The 22,048-nt window shown below is 39.2% G+C and overlaps 1 protein-coding gene across 6 annotated transcripts in view; it reads left to right on the top strand.

The window, feature by feature from the left end:
- Nucleotides 1-22,048, top strand: part of PRKN (parkin RBR E3 ubiquitin protein ligase) — a 1,414,869-nt gene that overhangs the window by 236,788 nt on the left and 1,156,033 nt on the right. For all 6 annotated transcript variants that reach the window (XM_081293730.1, XM_081293731.1, XM_081293729.1 and 3 more), the window contains one exon: nucleotides 319-482. In XM_081293730.1, the coding sequence (XP_081149856.1) occupies nucleotides 319-482 (164 nt within the window). The remainder of the gene's footprint in view (nucleotides 1-318; nucleotides 483-22,048) is intronic.

Raw genomic sequence — 22,048 nt, 5'->3', positions numbered from 1 at the left:
TTCTGAGCTGAATCTCTGGCAAACTCTGGGGATCTCACAGTTCCAGTCAAGCAGCCGTCCCAGGACGGATGTCAAAGGGAAAAGGCAATGTTGGTTTGCGGGTCACTGACTAATATGTGAAAGGGAACCCCATGGGAAACCCTGTTTTCCCCAAGCATTGCTCTATTGTATTAAGTTTCTGTTAATACAATAAGTGAAAGAAAATCCGTGCCTTTCACTGAAGGGCAGGGGAGGGGTAAATGGGTTCAGAAGGGCTGCAGGTGCCTTTAAGGGCTTTGAGTAACTCTCGCTCTTTCCTCTCCTCCGTTTCTTGGTCAGTGTTTGTCAGATTCAACTCCAGCCACGGTTTCCCTGTGGAGGTCGATTCTGACACCAGCATCTTCCAGCTCAAGGAAGTGGTTGCTAAGCGACAGGGGGTTCCAGCTGGCCAGCTGCGTGTGATTTTTGCAGGGAAGGAGCTCCAGAATGACTTGACGGTGCAGGTGAGTCGCCCTGGGTGGGTCTTTCCTGGGATGCGGCCAGCCCCACGGCTGATGCCGCTTACTCTGCCAACCTGACATTCGTGCTCGAGATCTAATAGAATAAATAGTGCCTGGGGATTCCTTGAACTTTACTCCACACTGCTTCATTAATTCTGACCTTCTTAATTATGCATTAAAACAGCAAGCAGGAAGGGTTGGAAGAACAACCTGAGTTGAGGAGAGGGGGAGAGAACCCCACGAGCTGGGCTTGGTGGATAAATGTTTACTGACTACAGGAGCAGCGAGGCACAATTTCTGGGTCTGTTCAATTTCTACCTTACTTATTCCATTTGAATCTTAATGAAGAAGGATTCGAATAAATTGTTCCCAATCAGGCTGCTCAGTCCCTGCGCTGCGAGGGATTTGTAACCCGACTGTGACCCCTGGAGGACAGTCAAAGCTGCTGCTTCAGGCACTAGAGCTGGCCAGGCTCAGGCCCCCTTCACAGCTGGCTCAGAGAATACCCTGCCTGGGATGGGAGCGCCCCTTCCTGAGCTGGCCAGGAAGGAAGTCTGCAGCAGCAGAAAGACCCCTTTGTGTGCAGTTTCTCCACTATTCAGTCAAGTCGCCCCTAGAATAGGCCCCGACATGATGGGTGAGCTGTGCTTCCATGGCACCCTGCCACTCCTCCACCCTTGAAGCCAGATGCATCAGAAGTCATGATTTTGGTAGGAATGGGAGGAATTAGTTAGGCGTTGATGGACAGCCCCACAGAGCCGTGGAGCAGCAGTTGAAACCTTGGTTTGTTGTGGGTGCCTGCAGACAGAGGGCACAGGTCCTGAAATGACAGTGGGGGCAGGAAGGAGGAAGTCCTGTGATGGGGAAGGACCCGGGACACATTTCCCCCCTCTCTTAAGGAACACCCATTAATTGCTCTCCTGTTTATAACTGTGTGTGACCACTGCTGTGCCTGGGGGCTCAGTGTCTGAGTGCCAGGGTCCTCTGTCCTGGTATCCACATCCTATCACTGCCTCTTCTGTGCCCTGATATTTATTGCTTTGTGAAATGCTTTAATGTGGGTACACAAAGAAGCTATAGAAATGCAAATTGCCCCTGTCATTCTCCTGCCTCTCCCGGTGCTGGTGGTGAGACAAGAAGCTTTGTGCACAAACTGCTTTGCTTTGCTTTCAGGCAATTTGATTTTATAAGGGAAGTGCATGTGCTAAAAACTGTTTTGATTTTTTTTTTTATTTCAGTCAACTAAAAAGCTTTTCACTGTAGTTGTCAACCTCTAAATCCAAGAATGTTTCCTTCAAAAATAAGTGATTTTAAAACAGCCCCTTGAATCCATATATATAACCAGAACTTTCTCAGGCTCCTCCTTTCTACCATGTAGACTGGTTGGTGAAACAATTAGCTATTTCATATTCAGTTAGATGAATCACTACTGATTATTGATTTTACAGACATCAATGCATAAGATATTTTTATTGATTGAAGAGTCTCTATTTTGTCAAATACTTGCAATAGTCTGGGCTTCTCAGGGGTTCAGTGAAAGACAAAACTCAGCCCCTATCTTCATCTGGAACTCTCTATCTGGGGATCTGAAACCAAAAGACATGTTGGATTGAGCCATATGGAATTACCATTTTCAAAGATAAAATCATCAGCAATTTCATGAGGTTGAATTTAATAGTTATAGAGTGTCAAACATCATCATCAGTGTATTACCACTGAAGTTCTAAACATCATGAAATTTTAAAGATGGAAAGAGCACAGCTGATTAGGAGTCACCAGCAAAGTCCTCCTGGAGTAACAGAATGCAAGTGACTCCCTGCCCTAGGGATGAACACAGAGAGTGCGAGGCCAGAAGGCCGGCTGCTGCTCTTCTAGAAGAGAGGAGATGTGGAAGGTGGGAAAGCCACGGAGCTTGGAGCTGTATTTCACAAATCTTGAGTGACTTGGCATTGTAGTTCATTCCTAGAGAACTGGAGAAATGGGGTGTCCATGGGAGAAACAGGAATATGAAGTCCAGTTGTGGGCAGGATGGTGACCTGTTATGAATGGTGAGAGTGGGTGCTGGCAGGGTGCCTGTGTGGAGATGTCTAGCTGGCTGCTGAGAGCAGCTCTGGAGAGTGGAGGGCACACTTTAGGACCATGGACACAGGGAACATGCCTATTACGGTTGCTGGAGTAGGTACAGGTATGGAGGGGCAGAGGGTAAGGTCACATGTGCGTTTCCTTCAATTTGTAGCAAAGGGAGAAACCACCACAGAAGGCGCCACAAAAAATCTACACTTTTGGGGACAATCTGAGGACCCTCTGAATTTTGAGGATAAAAGGAAAATTTAAAAATTTCCTGTTCCAATGAAGGAGCATATAAAGGTAGAGAAGCAGTGACTGATGTTTTGGATACAGAATATATAATCAGAATATAAAATATAAAATGCTGGGTCCACACCAATTTTAAACAGAGGGCAAAGTTTGAAAAGGGAGGCCCTGGTGAAGTGAAGCATCTGGGCTGTGGAGAGATGGCGGATGAGGAAGAACTCCTTTGGCTTAATGACTGGTGATTGGGGCCCCCAGGTCTTTAGTCCAGGAAAGTAGCTGGGCTCAGCTTGCCACTGAGGGAGGGAGACCACAGGGGGAGCTGTGGAGAAGGAGGTCCATACCATGCTGCACCGCAGCTCCTCCCTGGCCTTTATCAGAGCTGATATCTGCAGTGTCACAATTGATGTGGACATAGCACTTTATATTTTATATTCTGATTATTTTCCAACATTATATCATATTCATTTTCCATGTTGTATCATCTTCATTTCTAAGTGTATGAATAATAGTCTATAGTGTTTGCATCATAATTTAGCTCTTAATTCATTACTGGAGTATCTAGTTTTTAATATCAGATTGAGGATAACAGTTATTAAATGTATATTACACAGTTAGAGAATTTGGATTTTTGTCTCCATTTGCTCCTTTGTAAAACAAAAATGGTAGAACCTATCTTTTTGCGGTTTCGTGGGGGATAAATTGGTTTATTTCTGTGCAGCTCTTACACACAGTAAACACTGTGTAAATGTCAGCAATTACTGGCATTGTCAGAATCAAGACTGTCATCATCATTACAGTTACTTCAGAATCTAAGTGAGCACCTTGGCGCCGCCTCCATTCATCATGGATCTTGGGTGCGTTTGCAGTAAGTAAGAGGGAAGACAATGGTAACAGTGCAAATACCTCACTGCACTGCTCTGCCTGTGTGTGCATGACATTTATACGTTCTCACCAGAAAGAACTCTGCGGGTTTGTGAGTAAACCGTATGGGTTTATAAATAAAGTCTGTGGGTTCATAAATAAGTTTTTGACCATTTTGATACATAGGTTTTACTCATCTTAAGAATTGTAGAATGTGAATTTAGCAAGCTTGAAAAGACTTAGTTCTCCTAAACAAATTCAGTAAAAATAGAAAACTGTAACTGAAGTGCTCAGAAAAAATCATAATTAGCAGAATAGAATAGACATTATGATTACTGTATGTTTATAGGTGACTCTATGACCAGTGTGATTCTGCAATCTGTACAGTCAGAAAAATGAGAAATTATACCCCAATTGATTCAAATGTATGAATTGCCAAGATCATTGTAATGTCATGTGTAGCTAATAAAAAAAATTTTTAAAAATTATAATAGTATTATTGCCTTTAAAATATATTTTCATAAAGCAAATATCTGCCACACACTGTGTTTGTTAGAAGCAAATTGGAAAGTTACATGATTTTTCCTCCTTTATAAGCAATGTTTATGTGCATGTTCTTAATCTCTTGTTTCTATCTACACGTTATATATATTAATCTTTGACACATTAGTCACAATGTTTGATATTGTGAGTATTGCAATGGAGTATTCAGGACCCATTCAATGATGGGTCACCCTTTCTCCAACGCCCCAAATCTGACCCACACCAAAATTTCTGAAATCACCTCTATAATTTTAACTTATTATTCAAAATTTTATACGAAAAGTAAGATTCTAACATAGTTAAATTTACCCAAACTGGTAAACTTTACAACTAGATGAATTGTTAAAATAGCAGGGACTTGAGAATTTATATAGATTTTTTCTAAAAAAAAAAATCATGTGTTCATATCAGCTATATTATTATTCTCATCAGTACATTTACTAGTCTGAGTCTCACAAGAAACAGAACCAATAGAATGTGTATATATTACATACAGGTAATGTGCTTTACTCCATCTACCTAGTCAAATGTTAATCTCATTGAGAAACATTCTCACAGACATATGTAGAATAATGTCGACCAAGGATCTGCATGCCCCACAGCTTTACCATGTTGACACATACGATTGATTAACCATCATATAGCCAAGACAATGTTAATGCAATAGTGAAGTTATTCTATTCATATGATATCTGTAATAATGAATCTGATTTTCAACATAAAAATATAGCTGTTCATTTTCATAGGACGTTTTGTTTGATAGGATTTATCTAGATGTTCATAAGTTCTTTTAAACAAATATTCAATTTTATGATAATTTAAATGTATGTTTTTATTTGGAGACCATCATTTCATAAAACTGGTCATTTTAGTAGCTCTCAAAGGACATCAGTTTATTATTATCATTCTTCTGAGATTTATGACATTAAAATATGAATTTAGAAGATCAGGAATATTTGGACATTAATAGTTAATGTTTTAAGTATTAACAAAAACTAAATGACTCTGAGAAATCAAATTATTTAATTGACTATGTTTTTATTGATATATACAGTACATATTTCAAAATCAGTGAAAATTGGCTTTCACTGATAAGGTAAACCATGGCTGGTGGTTAGAAGAATTCAAGTTCCTGTAATCTGCAAGAAAGTTTGCCTGTTACTATAGGAAAAATTACAAACATCATATTAGCCTAATAATTTTTTTAAAAAACCACACAAGGATGTTGTGAATGCCTTAAACCACTTCTAACTTGAGTAAATGTTGTTAAACTAAATTCTTGAAAGTTAGTATTAATGTGCTTTAAATTTTTCACCACATTATTGTTTTCTTTTCAAAATATTTGGGATATAATTTTTTGGATTATACAATTCGTATATTAGTTAAAAAAAGTTAAACCATAGGGAAACATATACTAGCAGACCCCTATATGAACTGATAATATGTATTTTACCTTAATGATTGTTTTAAAAATATGATAATAGGGATATTATCACATCATAATCTTATTAATTTTCTTTTAATCCTTTCAGATTATTTTATATTTTAATAGAATTATGAGTTTAAGTATATCTGAGAACAATGAAAAATATCCCTTGATGTTTATGGAACTTTTATTGGAGCACAGGTTAGTGATCTTAGGTTTGAAAAGATGGCAAATTATGTTCTCATATAAAAGTTTCATTTTAAATGCTTGGCAATTACATGTTAAATTGGTGTTCGGTGGCTCATTTCATTGTCACAATTCTAGCATTCTTTGGTATTCTTATAATTCTAGCATATATATTTGCAACTATTTTACTTTACCCTTTACCATCCTAGGTGGTTTATGCTTTATAGTAAAAACACAAGATATAAAGTGAGAATTTCCTGCTAAGAAAATAAAGTGGCCCCTGCAGATGAGCTACTTAACATTTACACTGAGGAATGCTGAATCACCACTTGGTGTGCGGAGGAGGGTGCACTCATGGGAGGTGAATATGCCTGCTGTTTTCATGATTATCATGGATAAGATAACCAAATATGCAAAGTAGAACACTTTGGAGAATGAAAACGACACCATTAACAATTACAAGTAGTAATTATTCCCAGATAAAGGTTTATGCTGACAGTGTCCCGGGCAAGCTGACATGTGGCCACCTGAGGCATGGGCAGTATTTCTCACACTTAAGAGTCTCAACTTCTTTTAGGAGGAGAATATATCTTGGTGCCTCACTCTAGGTACTTTGGGAGATGATAACTTCAGCCACAAGCTCATGAAAATTTTAAAAATTAAAAAAAAAGTGGGGCTGTCTTTTTAACTGGCAAATGATATGTGTAAGGTGTGATATAATTGGCATCACAACTTCTTAAAAAATTCATTGAATTCCCAGTTCCTAGAGAATATAACCACAGGCCATTTTGAGAAGTATTATAAGAGCATAGTTATTTTCTTTATATATTCATTGGATCCATTTCTTTCATCGGCAAAACTTTTATGAGGTTTGAAGAATTACAGGAAAAATGGAAAAAAAAATGTGGACACTAAAAACCAGATGACCTGGCACAGGCTCTGATTTGTGAGGCTGGAAAACATGCTCTGTTCCCTTCACCCTGCAGTGAGCATGTTCAGAAGTGAGGTCATCGGCTGTGATACAAACACCTGAGCGTCGGAAGGTGACTGGGAGAATGCAGACCCCCGGGGCCCAGGACCCAGGGAAGAATGCAGGGATGAGTTTCTGGAGTGTTCTTTTACTACATTATCCCAGACTTGGAGCTGAGAAACTGTCAACCTGAAATGCCAAGATCCAGGGATGGTGTCCCCAGGCACCATAGAAAGCTGTTAGACAATAACCAGTTTGCCCCAGCCCAAGACCAAAGGAAAGCTGAAGCCAGCACACCCCAACAGCACGGGCAAAGGCCAGGTGGAGAGCCTGGATTTCTGAGGTATAATGCACTTTGGGTGGGCTCTGCAGAAGAATGGAAAAGGTAGGGCAGAGTCAGCCAACTGGAGATGGAAGAATAGACGTCTCAGTCTTCACAACACAGAGAAAAGAGTCTGGGAATCAACCACCAAACAGCCTCAGAGACCTGTGGGACTGTAGGGAGCATTTAAAGTTTGTAACAGAAGCCCAGAAGGGAGGATGAAACAGTGGCTGGAAACTTCCCATACATCTCAAGAGACACACAATTACAGGTTCATGAAGGTAAGCAAACCCCACACTGGAACAATCCAAAGAAATCCATACCAGCACACAACACAGAGGAACATCCTAGAACTAAGACAAGGGAATATCTTGAAAGAAGCCGAGAAATATTACCTATAGGGGTCAGGCAGTTTGAATGGCATCTGAAACCACCAAGGCTAGAAAGAAGGGCAAGATACTTTTCAAAGAAAGAAAAGAACTGTCAACCAGAATCCTATACCCAGTGAAACTATCCTTAGGAATCAAAGAGAAATCAGTACATTCTCACTTTTAAATAAATAAATAAGAGAATTTGTTGCCAGCAAATTGACTCCAAAAGAATAGCCAAAGGAAGATCTCTAAACAGAAATGTTCCTCCGGAAGCAGGAGAGAGCAAGCACAAATACCAGTAAATACAACAGGTTTTCCTTCTACTCCTGAGTTTTCTAAATTGTGTTTGAGAGTTATGGCAAAAGCTTTACCACTGTCTAGCAAATCTAAAAATAGACGAAACATTTAAGGCAAAAATATTGTAAATGAAGGTGTAAAGGAAGGTATGATTTGCAGGTTCTAGTAAAGTTTATAAATCTTATCTAGAGCATCCAGCAAAGTAACTGAACAGGTAAGATACAGAACGGTGACACCACCAAATGCTGGCAAGGTCGTGGAGAAAACCAAGTATTCATGTCTCATGCGCTGCTAGTTGGAAGGTCATATGGCAGAGTGACTCTGGGAAAAGTATGGAGCTAAATATCTATTTACCATGGGACACATAGTCACCTGCTTATCTATTTATTTTAGAGAAGTAAAGACTTCTGTTCCCACACAAACCTGTGCATGAATGAATACAGTAGCTTTACTCACATTAGCCCAGACCTGGAAGCCACCCCTCTTTCAGCGGGATGATGGCTAACCACATGGTGGCACATCCATGCCATGCATCTGTTGTCCACAGCAAAAAAGGAGCAAGCAGCCAATGCCGACAGTACCCTGGGTAGATCTGCAGGGCATCATGCTGGGGGAAAGGAGCCAGTTCTGAAAGGTCACACCGAGTGCTTCCAGTCCCGTAGCATTCTGGAAATGATAAAACAACAGAAACGGGTACAGAATAGTGGTTGTCTGGGGTTCCAGAGAGGGTAGAAGCAGAGGAGGGAGAAGTCACAGCTGTGAAAGAGCAGCAGGAGGGACCCTGTGGTCTGGGTGTTCCATTGACTGGAACATGGTCCAGTGGTGACGTTGCACTAGTTTTGAAAAATGTTCCCATTCAGGCAAAACCAGGGAAAGGTCCCCAGGATCTCAGTGTTGTTTCTTGCAACTGCTTAAGAACTTACAAGCACCTCAAAGTAAAGATTAATTGAAAAACAGAAACGAAAAAATCCCAGATTATTTATCCACGTTCAAAGAACAAATAAAACTCTGTTTTAGAAAGCAAGCTTGTTATTTCTGTTTTAAAGGTATAGTACTTAATGAATGAGTGATTTTAACATAAGAAATTAGAAAAATAATTGAACTAATAAGCAGAGACATTTAAAGACAAATTTTTACCAAGAGTATAGGTCTAATAAAACTTATAGAAATATTAAAGCGTCTTCATGGAATACTTAAACAGAATCTTTAGCACCTTACAGATCTGAATAAACATGATTAGTATTTATTCACAAAGCCTTTACAAATATTTCAACTAAACAGAAAATAAATAGTTCTTGACAATTGTGTAACCCAGTTGTACATATTTTCTGAACTCAATTGGGAGTCATGTGCTATGGAAATAAATGATCACATCATGTAACCATTGTGGTTATAATGCTGACAGAAAACATTCACTTAAAAAAATGCTTCCTTTTTATCATCATCATACATTTAGGTAATGCAAAGAATTTAGGGATGCGATTGTTGCATTTGTAAACCAAATTTATTTAAAATTATTTTACTTTCTCTAGTGAATGCAGGACAGAAAAAGACTGGATAAATTTAAAGCATCAAATGCATTTCCACCATGAATTTTTGTTTGTGGGTGAGAGAATTCTGCCAATGGCAGTATAAATGGCCAATGAGATTCCTTCCCCCCATGATCATAGGAGGAAACCAAGCTAGATGCCAGGGTATCCAGAGGACAGCCATCTGATTTCCTGCACGTAAGCGTGCATGCAGTTGGACAAAGGACGCTCAGTCTGCAGGACTTTGCCAAGCTTCTGCCCTGAAGTGTGCCTGCTGGGGGCACTCACGTGGCTTCCTTCATTAGGTACAGGAGACACCCTCCTATGGGGAGCTGGCTGATTCCTGCAGGAGCTGATATGTACTGCTCCAGGTCACAGTCTGGAATCACAAGGTGATCATCTGTGCAGAGCAAATGCCCACTTCAAGAGACCCTGGTTTCATCTGCGTGTGTCAGTCACAAAGAATCCCGGCATTGCTCACCTCTTTGCATAATTTGGAACTCTCAGAAATATCATTTTCCTTCTGAAAGAAAGTCTTGCCATTCCTGCTCCCCGTGAACTGAGGCACCATCTTCAAGGATTGCCATGGATAAGCACCCATCTGAAGGAAAGGGAGCTGAGGTTTCCTGAGCTCCAAGAGGCTGAGGATGCCTATTATTTAATAGGCTGACCTCTCACCATTGTCCTCCTGGAGCTCAGGTTCCTAAGCAGGCCTTGTCGAGGGAGTGAGGTTCAGGAGGAGCCTGTGCCCAGACCTTAGTGTAGCATGCATTTTATTAGATTGTTGGGCAGGAGCCTATCTCATAGGAAACTTGACAAACGAGAGAGATCACACACCATGAAACATTATTAGTATTCACTGAAGTCCTGGTTCCACACATTCTGTCCTGTTGACTCCATTATCTAACTCTGATTCCTCTCCCCAATTGCATGGCATCTGACATTTGGTTTAATAGAGCCATCATGCTTTAGAGAAGAATTTAAGAAACAAGAGTTTGTGCCTATACCTACTACATTAGTCCCCGAATTAGATTCTTTACCCAAATTCCACCTTTTCCTCCTTTTACCAGATAATTGTCTCAGCTCTACCATTATTGTCAGAGAACAATAACAATTTTATGTGAAAAAGCTCTTTGGAAACTTGTATACCAGAGTCACTTATGGTGAATAAACATGAAAGTACATGCTCTCCTTCATTTATTATTTGTAGATGGACTTGGATGATAGCTTCAGTTAGTGGATCAACCTCAGTAGGTTCCTACTCTGAATTTTATTTTCTTTTGCTCTAAGTTAAATGGCAGATAAAGTTAATGTGTGTATTAGGGTAGTTTATTCTGGAGACACAGAAAGGAAAACTTAAGTGGGAAAGGAACAGTTGTGCTTTCCTGGTGTGCTGTGCTCAGCTTTTAAAGGATTAGGTTTACTTTTTGTGCAACTGTAGTCCTCATGAGCTGTTTAGCCACAGAAGCCCAATTAACAGATATTAACCTTAGATAAGTGAATGCAGCCACAGTGGCTTTTCTGACACCTTGAACCTGTGTGGAGAGTCTGTCCTTTGGTCCTGTGCTAAAGCAGAGGATACAGACTCATCAAATGGAAACAAAACCTGGGGTGTTCCTGATTGGTTGTGCACATGCATGATTTACACACTTAGTACAGGCTCTAGTATCCATGATTTATAGATCAAAAAATTATATTTGTTTTAGCTCATTGTGCATATGGATCTTTACACAATCACACATCTATTTGGGGAATGCAGTTCTTGGTAAGAAATTACAGTTTTTGTTGGTAAACCCCAATTTTTTTGCCAACTTCCTTTCATTGAGGGTTTTATTTTGCCACCATCTGTTTGTCTGGTCAGTTTGCGTTCAGAGGTGTCACTCAACTGAGATTTAATATGTTGACTAATTATGACAGAGCTTTGCTTTTTAAATTAAAAAAGTGTTCTGACATTAGAGGGAGAAATGAGGAATGGGAGATTCCACTGATGTTCATGTTTCGGTATTTCAAATATATGGGCTTTTGAAAGCTCAATACAGGTTTTGCCAAAGAGATGTTCTGTTCATTTTTACATCTTTAAGTATTTTAGAGGCAGTTGGATCTGTGTGTTTGCATTTCATTTGTGCATGATTCATCCAAACATTGTTCTGAATCAAAGAAAATAAAAACAAAAACTTAAGACATTTCTCAAGTTATTTAAAACCTGGACACTGAGCACTTTAGAATCTACTTCAGAACCTACTAAAATTTACCTGTTGTACACCTCAGAATCAGTTCTCACTTTGAGCAAGTGAGATGTGTTTTGTTCTCATAGAAGTCTAAATAGCTTTCACAATTTTTCCTTACAGAGGAGTTTTGTGGTATCATCCCGCATATGCTCATTGCCATAAATAACAGAGAAGGTAAAGTTTCTAGAATGTGGCTCGCTGGATGAAGTCCTTGAAGTGCTACTAGATTTGCTTCTGCCCTGATAAAGACTGTCTGGGTTACCGTCACCTAAATTCTTTAGCCTTTGTTTCCCTTGCACTTATAATGGGATGGTGAAAGCTCTTCAACTGTGTTAGAATTGTTTTTAGTATTAAATAAAATTTTAACTAGGAAAGTTTGACACGAGCAAATTATGGGACTATTATTAGTTTAATTCAACAAGCCTTTTATTTCCTATGTGCAGTTACTTTATCCCAGAATTTATTCTGTTTGAAGACAACCAAAGGGAAATATACTTGCCTGGGGCCAGGCCCCATGTGTCAGATTCACAGTGGCCTCCAAGTGGCACGGCCTGGCACACTGTGGGCTCCTTTTGCTTAAATCTCATGACAAACTGTCATCTCAAGAAAAGAACATATCCTATTTTTATGTAATGCACTGAGTGCATCTGAATATGCCATTTCATTTGGAGCATACTTTTGCAGGAGTACGTACTGTTCAGAGTCTGTTTAATGAGGGGCACACAATGGTTTGAGATCACTTCTAAGAGTTGGTGAGTTACTCAAATGTAAAATAGAGGGCAAGAGGATCAGGAGGCACTTTGAAGAGAAAAAACATTGTAAGATCTAGCAAAATGATTAATTTGTTGCTTTTGCAATTTATAAGCAGAATGGAGATTCTGAATTTACATAATGTATCATTTTGTAGTCCACTTAAAACTAATTGTGTGGCTCTTGTCTTGCAGATTAAATTTGTATACTTTGTGTTTGTATATAAGCGCTTAAAAGGAAAATTTAGTTGTTATGTGTCACTCTTTTATATTGCTTGTGCTGTATAACATATATTGAGTTTGTCTTTATCCTTTGCCTTCAACTCCATCTCATTGTTTAAATATACATGTGTGTATATGTAAGTGTGAGTGTGTGTATATATATATGTATTTGTATATATAATATCATTCAGTCCAACTCACTGATAGTAAGAAATGTTAAATAATTAGTTTTGTTTCCCTATAGGAAAGAAATGAGCTATTAACAGGTTTAATTAGTTATGACAAAGGAAAAATACAATTCATTTCAATTAATTCAATTGAACAAAAAATACTTGAACCTATAGAAGACAAGCAGGAGGGGCTGTGGTTTGATCTGGAACGTCCTGTCCAGAGCTCCCGCATGGCAGGCCTGGTTCCCAGTGCAGCAAGGTTGGAGACAGGGATCACAGGGGCTCTGTGTTTAATGCACTGAATTGACGGCTGAGAGGGGTCCCAGTTGGAGGAAGGAGCCCTGAGGGCCTGCCCTGGAAGGGTTTGTCTCGTCCTCAGACCCTTTCTCTTTCTCGGCTTCCAGGCTGTCACAAGCCACCACACCCTGCCACATGATGCTTCTGCCTTGGAGTCGGCCCTTCCATCAATGGACTTGTGGCACCATGAGCCTAAATAAACTTTTCCTCCTCTAAGTTGTTTTGTCGGATATTAGTCACAGCAACAAAAAGCTGATTAATACAAAGGGGATATTATTTTTTGAAAATATCAGTAGATTCACTAATTACTTTTAAGACTTGATTGAATGGGAACATACCTGTAGGTATGGTATTATGAATCTGAAAATATCACAGAGTTGTCGATGACCTTTGAGGGTTTGCTGTTTGACTCGATATTTTAGATTCTTGCCTCAGGTGGAGCAATGGGCTACCTCCTATTAAAAAGTATTGGAATATTTTGATTTTTTAAATACAATTTTAGGGGGATTTTTGTTCTTTAACAGAAGAGATTGGTAGTAATACTATAAAATGAGACTATTTGAATGAATGAGATATCTATAAATAATGTCTTTAAGATACTGCAAAAGTGAATAAAAATACCCGTACAGGATTGTGCATCCGATCCTGCAAGTCTGGCCCTCAGGGAATCTATCCGTAGTTCATGTCTCAGGCTTTGTTCCAGTTTCTTGCCCTCTGCAGCATTGCTAAACGCCCTCGTCCTCCCCGAGGCGCTGGCTGCCTGTTCTTCTCCTCCTTCGCCTCCTTCTCCAGCAGCTCGACATGGGTTAATTCAGTCCTGTGCTGATGACTTGCCTCTTCGTAAATAAAAAGCTCTGGTTGTGGTCTGGAGTTCCCATGACAGAAAAGCCCCCTGGTCTGTTTTAAGGGACTAGCATGATCACACTGGCCGCCGATCCAGAAAGAAGGCTGAGAGTCCATCTCAGAGGTCGGCATGAGCTGTCCGAGAAGCCACTGAAGTCTCCTCCTCATCTGACTTTATACTTCCACCTTTGGACTTTAAATCAGAGGAAACCTTTGTTCATAAAACTTGTGGAAATGGTTGAAGCTAATGGACAGGCCCTTAAATCCTTTCTCTTCCTGTCTTAGCATCTGTATATTTTACCTACTTCTTTAGACAAACTCCATTTGGCCATTTTTTTTAAAAGAAGTGCTGAGCAGGAGATAACCAATAGGAAGATAGCCAGTAGGATAACTAGTAGGACTGTTTGCATTAGTCCTTATGCGGGTAGAGAGAAGAAATATAACTCAGGACTCAATGTTTGATACCTAATGCTATCACATAATATATAGTAATAGGCATTCTTCAGTTAAGAATATACAAATACATTCCTAGTCAAGGTGAGATGAGATATAGAATCTAAATACAAAACTGTAATAGAAATACATGGAAATTGTATTAGTGACCTTAAGTATGATTAGTATGCTTGTTCTTTGACAAGACCTAACATTAGCTATCTTGAGTTCCTATGTAAGTCAAACTTCCATTACAGTTCAAAGGTGAATGAATGACATGTGTATACATACTACCCCTAAACTTTGAAGGGAGAATATATTTGTGACTGTTGTTGTAAAATATTTCAAGGATGCAAGAGTATAGGAATTATATAACAAATACCACTGTGCCTACTATTTAGCTAAAGAAAATAGCAATTAAAATTGAAGCCCTGAATGTACTTCTCTCTAATTCAATTTCCCCACTTTCTCTCCAAATTATCATTCCAATTATTCTATTCCCTTTCTTGTTCTCCAAACTATTATCTCTGACTCTGTTCTCTTTTGTTTTCCCCCAAACTAGTATCCAGAATTTAGAACTTGGCATTCTCATCCATATTTATATATATATATATATATATATATATATATATATATATATATATATATATTTACCAATCCATAAATAATACAGTGTTCACATGCTTTTAAACTTTAAATAAATGATATATCACTTGCCTTAAACAATCCAACTTTTAAAAAAATATTTATTTATTTATTTATTTTGAAATTGAAGCCATCAAAAGACTACCAACCAAGAAAAGCCAAGGACCGGATGGGTATACAGCGGAGTTTTACAAAACCTTTAAAGAAGAATTAATACCAATACTTTTCAAGTTATTTCAGGAAAGAGAAAAAGAGGGAGCTCTTCCAAATTCATTCTATGAGGCCAACATCACCCTGATTCCGAAACCAGACAAAGACACCTCAAAGAAAGAAAACTACAGACCAATATCTCTAATGAACCTAGATGCAAAAATCCTCAATAAAATTCTGGTGAATTGAATACAAAAACACATCAAAAAAATTGTGCACCATGATCAAGTAGGATTCATCCCTGGGATGCAAGGATGGTTCAATATACGGAAATCAATAAATGTTATTCACCACATCAATAGACTTAAAGATAAGAACCATATGATCATCTCGATAGATGCAGAGAAAGCATTCGACAAAGTACAGCATCCCTTTATGTTCAAAACATTAGAAAAACTAGGGATAACAGGATCATACCTCAACATTGTAAAAGCAATCTATGCTAAGCCTCAGGCTAGCATCATTCTGAATGGACAAAAGTTAAAGGCATTCCCTCTAAAATCTGGAACAAGACAGGGATGCCCTCTCTCACCACTTCTATTCAATATAGTTCTCGAAACACTGGCCAGAGCAATTAGACAGACGAAAGAAATTAAAGGCATAAAAATAGGAAAAGAAGAACTTAAATTATCACTATTTGCAGATGACATGATTCTATACCTAGAAGACCCAAAAGGGTCTACAAAGAAACTACTAGAAATAATAAATGAATTCAGCAAAGTGGCAGGATATAAAATCAACATGCATAAATCAAAGGCATTTCTGTATATCAGCGACAAAACTTCTGAAACGGAAATGAGGAAAAACACTCCATTCACAATATCCTCAAAAAAATTAAAATACTTGGGAATCAACCTAACAAAAGAGGTGAAAGATTTATACAATGAAAACTACAGAACCCTAAAGAGAGAAGTAGAAGAAGATCTTAGAAGATGGAAAAATATACCCTGTTCATGGATAGGCAGAACTAACATTATCAAAATGGCGATATTACCAAAAGTTCTCTATAGGTTTAATGCAATGCCAATCAAAATCTCAACGGCATTTCTTGTAGAAATAGATAAAGCAATCATGAAATTCATATGGAAAAATAAAAGACCCAGAATAGCAAAAGCAATTCTAAGCAGGAAGTGTGAATCAGGCGGTATAGCGATACCAGATTTCGAACTATATTACAGAGCAATAGTGACAAAAACAGCATGGTACTGGTACCAAAACAGGCGGGTGGACCAATGGTATAGAATAGAGGACACAGAGACTAATCCACAAAGTTACAACTATCTTATATTTGATAAAGGGGCTAAAAGCATGCAATGGAGGAAGGATAGCATCTTCAACAAATGGTGTTGGGAAAACTGGAAATCCATATGCAACAAAATGAAACTGAATCCCTTTCTCTCGCCATGCACAAAAGTTAACTCAAAATGGATCAAGGAGCTTGATATCAAATCAGAGACTCTGTGTCTGATAGAAGAAAAAGTTGGCTCCGATCTACATATTGTGGGGTCGGGCTCCAAATTCCTTAATAGGACACCCATAGCACAAGAGTTAATAACAAGAATCAACAAATGGGACTTACTTAAACTAAAAAGTTTTTTCTCAGCAAGAGAAACAATAAGAGAGGTAAATAGGGAGCCTACATCCTGGGAACAAATTTTTACTCCTCACACTTCAGATAGAGCCCTAATATCCAGAGTATTCAAAGAACTCAAAAAATTAGACAATAAGATAACAAATAACCCAATCAACAAATGGGCCAAGGACCTGAACAGACACTTCTCAGAGGAGGATATACAATCAATCAACAAGTACATGAAAAAATGCTCTCTATCTCTAGCAGTCAGAGAAATGCAAATCAAAACCACCCTAAGATACCATCTCACTCCAGTAAGATTCGCAGCCACTATGAAGTCAAACAACAACAAGTGCTGGAGAGGATGTGGAGAAAAGGGTACACTTGTACATTGCTGGTGGGACTGCAAATTGGTGCGGCCAATTTGGAAAGCAGTTTGGAGATTCCTGGGAAAGCTGGGAATGGAACCACCATTTGACCCTGCTATTGCCCTTCTCGGACTATTCCCTGAAGACCTTGAAAGAGCATGCTACAGGGATACTGCCACATCGATGTTCATAGCAGCACAATTCACAATAGCTAGACTGTGGAACCAACCCAGATGCCCTTCAATAGATGAATGGATAAAAAAAAATGTGGCATCTATACACAATGGAGTACTATGCAGCAATAAAAAAATGACAAAATCATAGAATTTGCAGGGAAATGGATGGCACTAGAGCAGATTATGCTTAGTGAAGCTAGCCAATCCCTAAAAAATAAATACCAAATGTCTTCTTTGATATAATGAGAGCAACTATGAACAGAGCAGGGAGGAAGAGCAGGAAGAAAAGATTAACATTAAACAGAGACATGAGATGGGAGGGAAAGGGAGAGAAAAGGGAAATTGCATGGAAATGAAGGGAGACCCTCATTGCTATACAAAATTACATATAAGAGGTTGTGAGGGGTATGGGAAAATAAACAAGGAGAGAAATGAATTACAGTAGATGGGGTAGAGAGAGAAGATGGGAGGGGAGGGGAGGGGGGATAGTAGGGGATAGGAAAGGTAGCAGAATACAACAATTACTAATAGGGCATTATGTAAAATTGTGGATGTGTAACCGACGTGATTCTGCAATCTGCATTTGGGGTAAAATTGGGGGTTCATAACCCACTTCAATCTAATGTATGAAATATGATATGTCAAGAGCTTTGTAATGTTGTGAACAACCAATAAAAAAAAAAGACATACTCCAGCTAGTTTAAACTCCCAAGATATCTGTTTCCAAGTGTAAAAATACCTTACTAAATTCTAAATGTGGAGGGCTAAAGATGAGCTTTCAGGAACAACTCCAAGCCCCAGAGTCATGCTGTTCCTTCCAACTGAAGGGACTCCTCAAAAGAAGTCTCTACCTGAGAAACTCTGATGCTACCACAGTCCCTGAAAGCCCAGTGCATGTTACTCAGTATATCTGACTGGCAGAACCTAAACCACATCCTGCCATGGTGTGAATATGGTTTGTCTCTGCTGTTATGAGCAAGCTATGCCATTAACATTCACCAGACACATTTGTGTCATAACTGGGACTACTAGCTCCTCACCCAGCTCATCATACATCCCTAAACATTGGGGCTACATTCTTAGAAATGCAACATGAGGTGGTTTTGTGTTTGTGTGAACATCAGAGTGTACTTCCCAACCCTGATGGTACAGTTTTCTACATGCCTAGGCTATATGGTATACCTCTTGCTCTTTTTCATTTACAAACCTGGAGAGCATGTTACTGTACTGAATACTATAGGCAACTGGAACTCAATGGTACTTGTGCATCTAAACGTATCTAAACATAGAAAAGGTACAGAAAATTATCATGTAAAAGATAAAAACTGCAGTGCAAACATTTCTTTAAAAGCTAGAAGAAAGGATTTTGAAAGTTTTCACCACAAAAAAATGATAAATATTTGAGGATATAGATATGCTCACCCAGATTCCAACTTTCTCAATGTATACATATACTGAAAGATCATATGGAAAAAAAAAATATTTATTTATTTATTTTTTTTTTAGTTCTCGGCGGACACAACATCTTTGTTGGTATGTGGTGCTGAGGATCGAACCCGGGCCGCACGCATGCCAGGCGAGCGCGCTACCGCTTGAGCCACATCCCCAGCCCCCAACAATCCAACTTTTTTATCCAACTGTATTTGAGATGAATCCATGTTGGTGGATGTAGCCCTGGGTCACCCGTATTCATTGATGATCAAGAGTTGCTGTACGAAGCATCATAATGAACACGTGGTAACACACTTGTCCTCCAGAAGTGCTCATTGGCATGCTCATGCTGTTGAGAATTTGAGTCCTTCCAGGTTTTGTGTGTCACAAATAGTGTTGTCCTGGACATTCTTAGGGAATTCTCCTCCTTGTTCCCTCCAGAGTTTCTCTAGATCTGATGTAGGATGGTATTTCTGGGCCAGAGGGTTGTGCATCTTCAACTTTACTAGATTTTAAGTAGTCACAACCTAGCCAATGCTTAGCATTTGCAGACTTTTAAATTTTGAGTCTAATTGCTATTAAGTTTTGTATCATTGTAGCTTTAAGTTACATTTCCCTGATTAACAGTGATTGAGCATCTTTCCCCCTTTACTAGACGTTTGTATTCATCTTCTAAGCATGAAGTTGGACCAGTGTTCTCATGGGCCTGAGCTTTTATAAGGTAAATTATTTTAGTACTTGGTGTTTACTTATGATTTGGGTGCATAGGTCGTGAACAGTCTGCCAGCACGGGGCTGGTCTTTTAACTTGGATGCCCTCCTTGGGTGTATAACATTGCCCATTTTAATAGAAAATTCATCATTGTTTAAGATTTGTACTTCCCATGTGTACTTTGAGAAATCTCTCCTATATTGTGGCCTTGACCATTTCTTCAAAATATTTTTCTATATGTTTTAAAGTTTTAGCTTTAGAATATAGATCTCTAGCAACTGAAATTTATCTTTGTGTATAATATATGAGAAAGATCTACTTTATTTTTTCACAGTGATAGCCTGTTGCTCATTCTTGCTTATTGAATATTCATGTCAAGTGGTGTCATCTTTGACATATAGTGAGTTTCCATGCATGGCTGGAACTATTACAGACCCTCTGCTGTGTTCCATTTGTCTTAATTGCTATAGCTTTATGCTTCTTTATATCTGACAGAGCATTTCATACCACCCACCTTGTTCTTCAAGAGTCTCTTGTCTGTTTTTGTGAAATATATAAAAGGTAATTCTGTGTTACATATTATTTTCTTTCAGTATCTGAAGACACAGAGTATAGCATGTACCTTTGTTATTATTAAGGAAGCTGCTCACCTAATTGTAGTTCTTTTGTAGGTGGTCTATTTCTCTCCTGTAGCTTTAAGACTTTATTTTTATTATTAATCTTGACATTGATCACTAGCAAAACCACACAACCACGTGTCTATCTTTGGCTTCACTTAAAATTCACTGTGATTCCTGCACCAGAACATTCATATCTTTCATTGGCTTCATGAAATTATTTGCTAATATATCATCAAATATTGGGTCTCTTACGTAGTCTGTATCCTCCAATTCTGCAGTGTCAGATAATTGTACACTGGAGAGTTTGTGCTCTTTTCTGGCCTCTTGCCATTTTCTCATATTTTCCATCTTTGTGTCGCTTTGTGCTGCCTTCTGGATTAAATCAATCACATCTATTTGCTCCCCTTAGTTGGTTATAAAGTTTTAACCTACCCTATTAATCCGTTTTGCATTCCTGTAACCAGAATACCCATCAAGAACAACTGAAAGGTTTATCTGGGGCTCATGGCTTCAAAGATCTGTCTGTAGATGGCCGACTCCATGGCTGTGGGCCCAGGTGAGGCAGAGCATTATGACTGAAGAGTGTGGCAGAGGAGGAAAGCTGCTCACCTCGTGTCAGCCAGGAAGTGGGGTTGGGGAAGGGGCTAAGGGAAGATGCACCTTCCTGGGCATTCCCCACCTCCTCTAGCACCTCCCCACCTGCCTACCGTTACCTCCCCGTCAGTCCATTCAAACTAGCATGGGCTGACTAGGTACAGCTCTACAACACCATCCTTTCACACAAATGTTCCTGCTTAACACAGGAGCTTTGGGGGGGGGACCCCTCATGTCTGAACCATAACATATACTGAGTTAATTTTTAAGTTTTGAAGAATGAATATTTCATTTATGGCTGATCTATTTGACTCTCTTCTCTATTTGGCTGCCTTTTTTGATGGTGTTCTATTCTTGTTTTATGTTTCAGTTATTAAGTCTTCAATAATTTGAAAATAAACTATTAAATGATATTTATTCAAAATTCTGCATCTGATGTTCACGGTAGCTACGGGGTCAACTGCTTCTCTCCCATTATGTCTTTGTGGGGTTCTTTTCCTTCCATCAGGTGCCATCTGCGGGAGGCTAAGCTTCGGTCTGGCAGTGCGTCTCCTCATCACAGTTTTAAGTTCGTTTCTGCCAAACACCTGAAGTTTACTTGGCCATTTGGAAATACTTTCCTGTTTTGTTTTTTTGGGGTTTTTGTTGTTGTTGTTGTTTTTGCGTGTCTGTTGTTATAGATGGATACAATACCTTTATTTTATTTATTTATTTTTATCGGTGCTGAGAATTGAATCTAGTACCTCACACATGCTAGGCAAGCACTCTACCACTGAGCCACAACTGCAGCCCCTGAATTTGGAAAGACTTTTTATGCTTATTTCTCAGCTTTGTGGGAAATGGTCCGATGGAAATAGTATATAAATTTGACTTTTTGTCTAAGGAAAATAATTCTTATGGTTGTAAGACTGAAAGAGTTTTGGGTTTTTTTCCCTTTGGCACTTAGAAACTAGTATAAGATCTAGCATAAGACCAATGAGATTCCTTCTCATCCACCTGTCCTACTGAGTAGATTCAGTTTTCCCACCCTTTGTATGAGAAAGAGTCTCAGGGCCGTGGGGTTTTAGTTCTAATTCTGCATGAACCTGAGACGCCGATCTCCTGCGTAGCTTCAGCCAGACTCCTTGAAAGCAGCGGTCCTTCCCTGTGTACACTTACCTTTTATTGATATAATTAATTTTATAGGTTAAGCATCACATCAGCAGGAAATGGAAAAAACGGAGAATCTCCATGTACCCCACACATGCACAACCCCCTCATCATCTCCCCCCTCAACAGGGGTGCACTTGTTATCAGTGAACCCAGGGACAAGTCATTATCATGCCAAGTACATCACTGGCAGCAGTCACTCCTTGTGGTGGACACTCTGTGGGTTTGGACAAAGGGGTGGTGACCAGTGTGTCACTGCAGTGTCAGCATTCTCATGGCTCAAAAGTCCTGTGTGCTCCACCTGTTCTTCCCTCCCTCTCCACGACCCCAGCA

This window comes from Spermophilus citellus, assembly GCF_964194105.1.
Source record: "Spermophilus citellus genome assembly, chromosome: 5".
NCBI classification, from domain to species: domain Eukaryota; kingdom Metazoa; phylum Chordata; class Mammalia; order Rodentia; family Sciuridae; genus Spermophilus; species Spermophilus citellus.
Note: the sequence above shows the minus strand (reverse complement) of the source record. Positions and strands in the feature narration are given on the sequence as shown.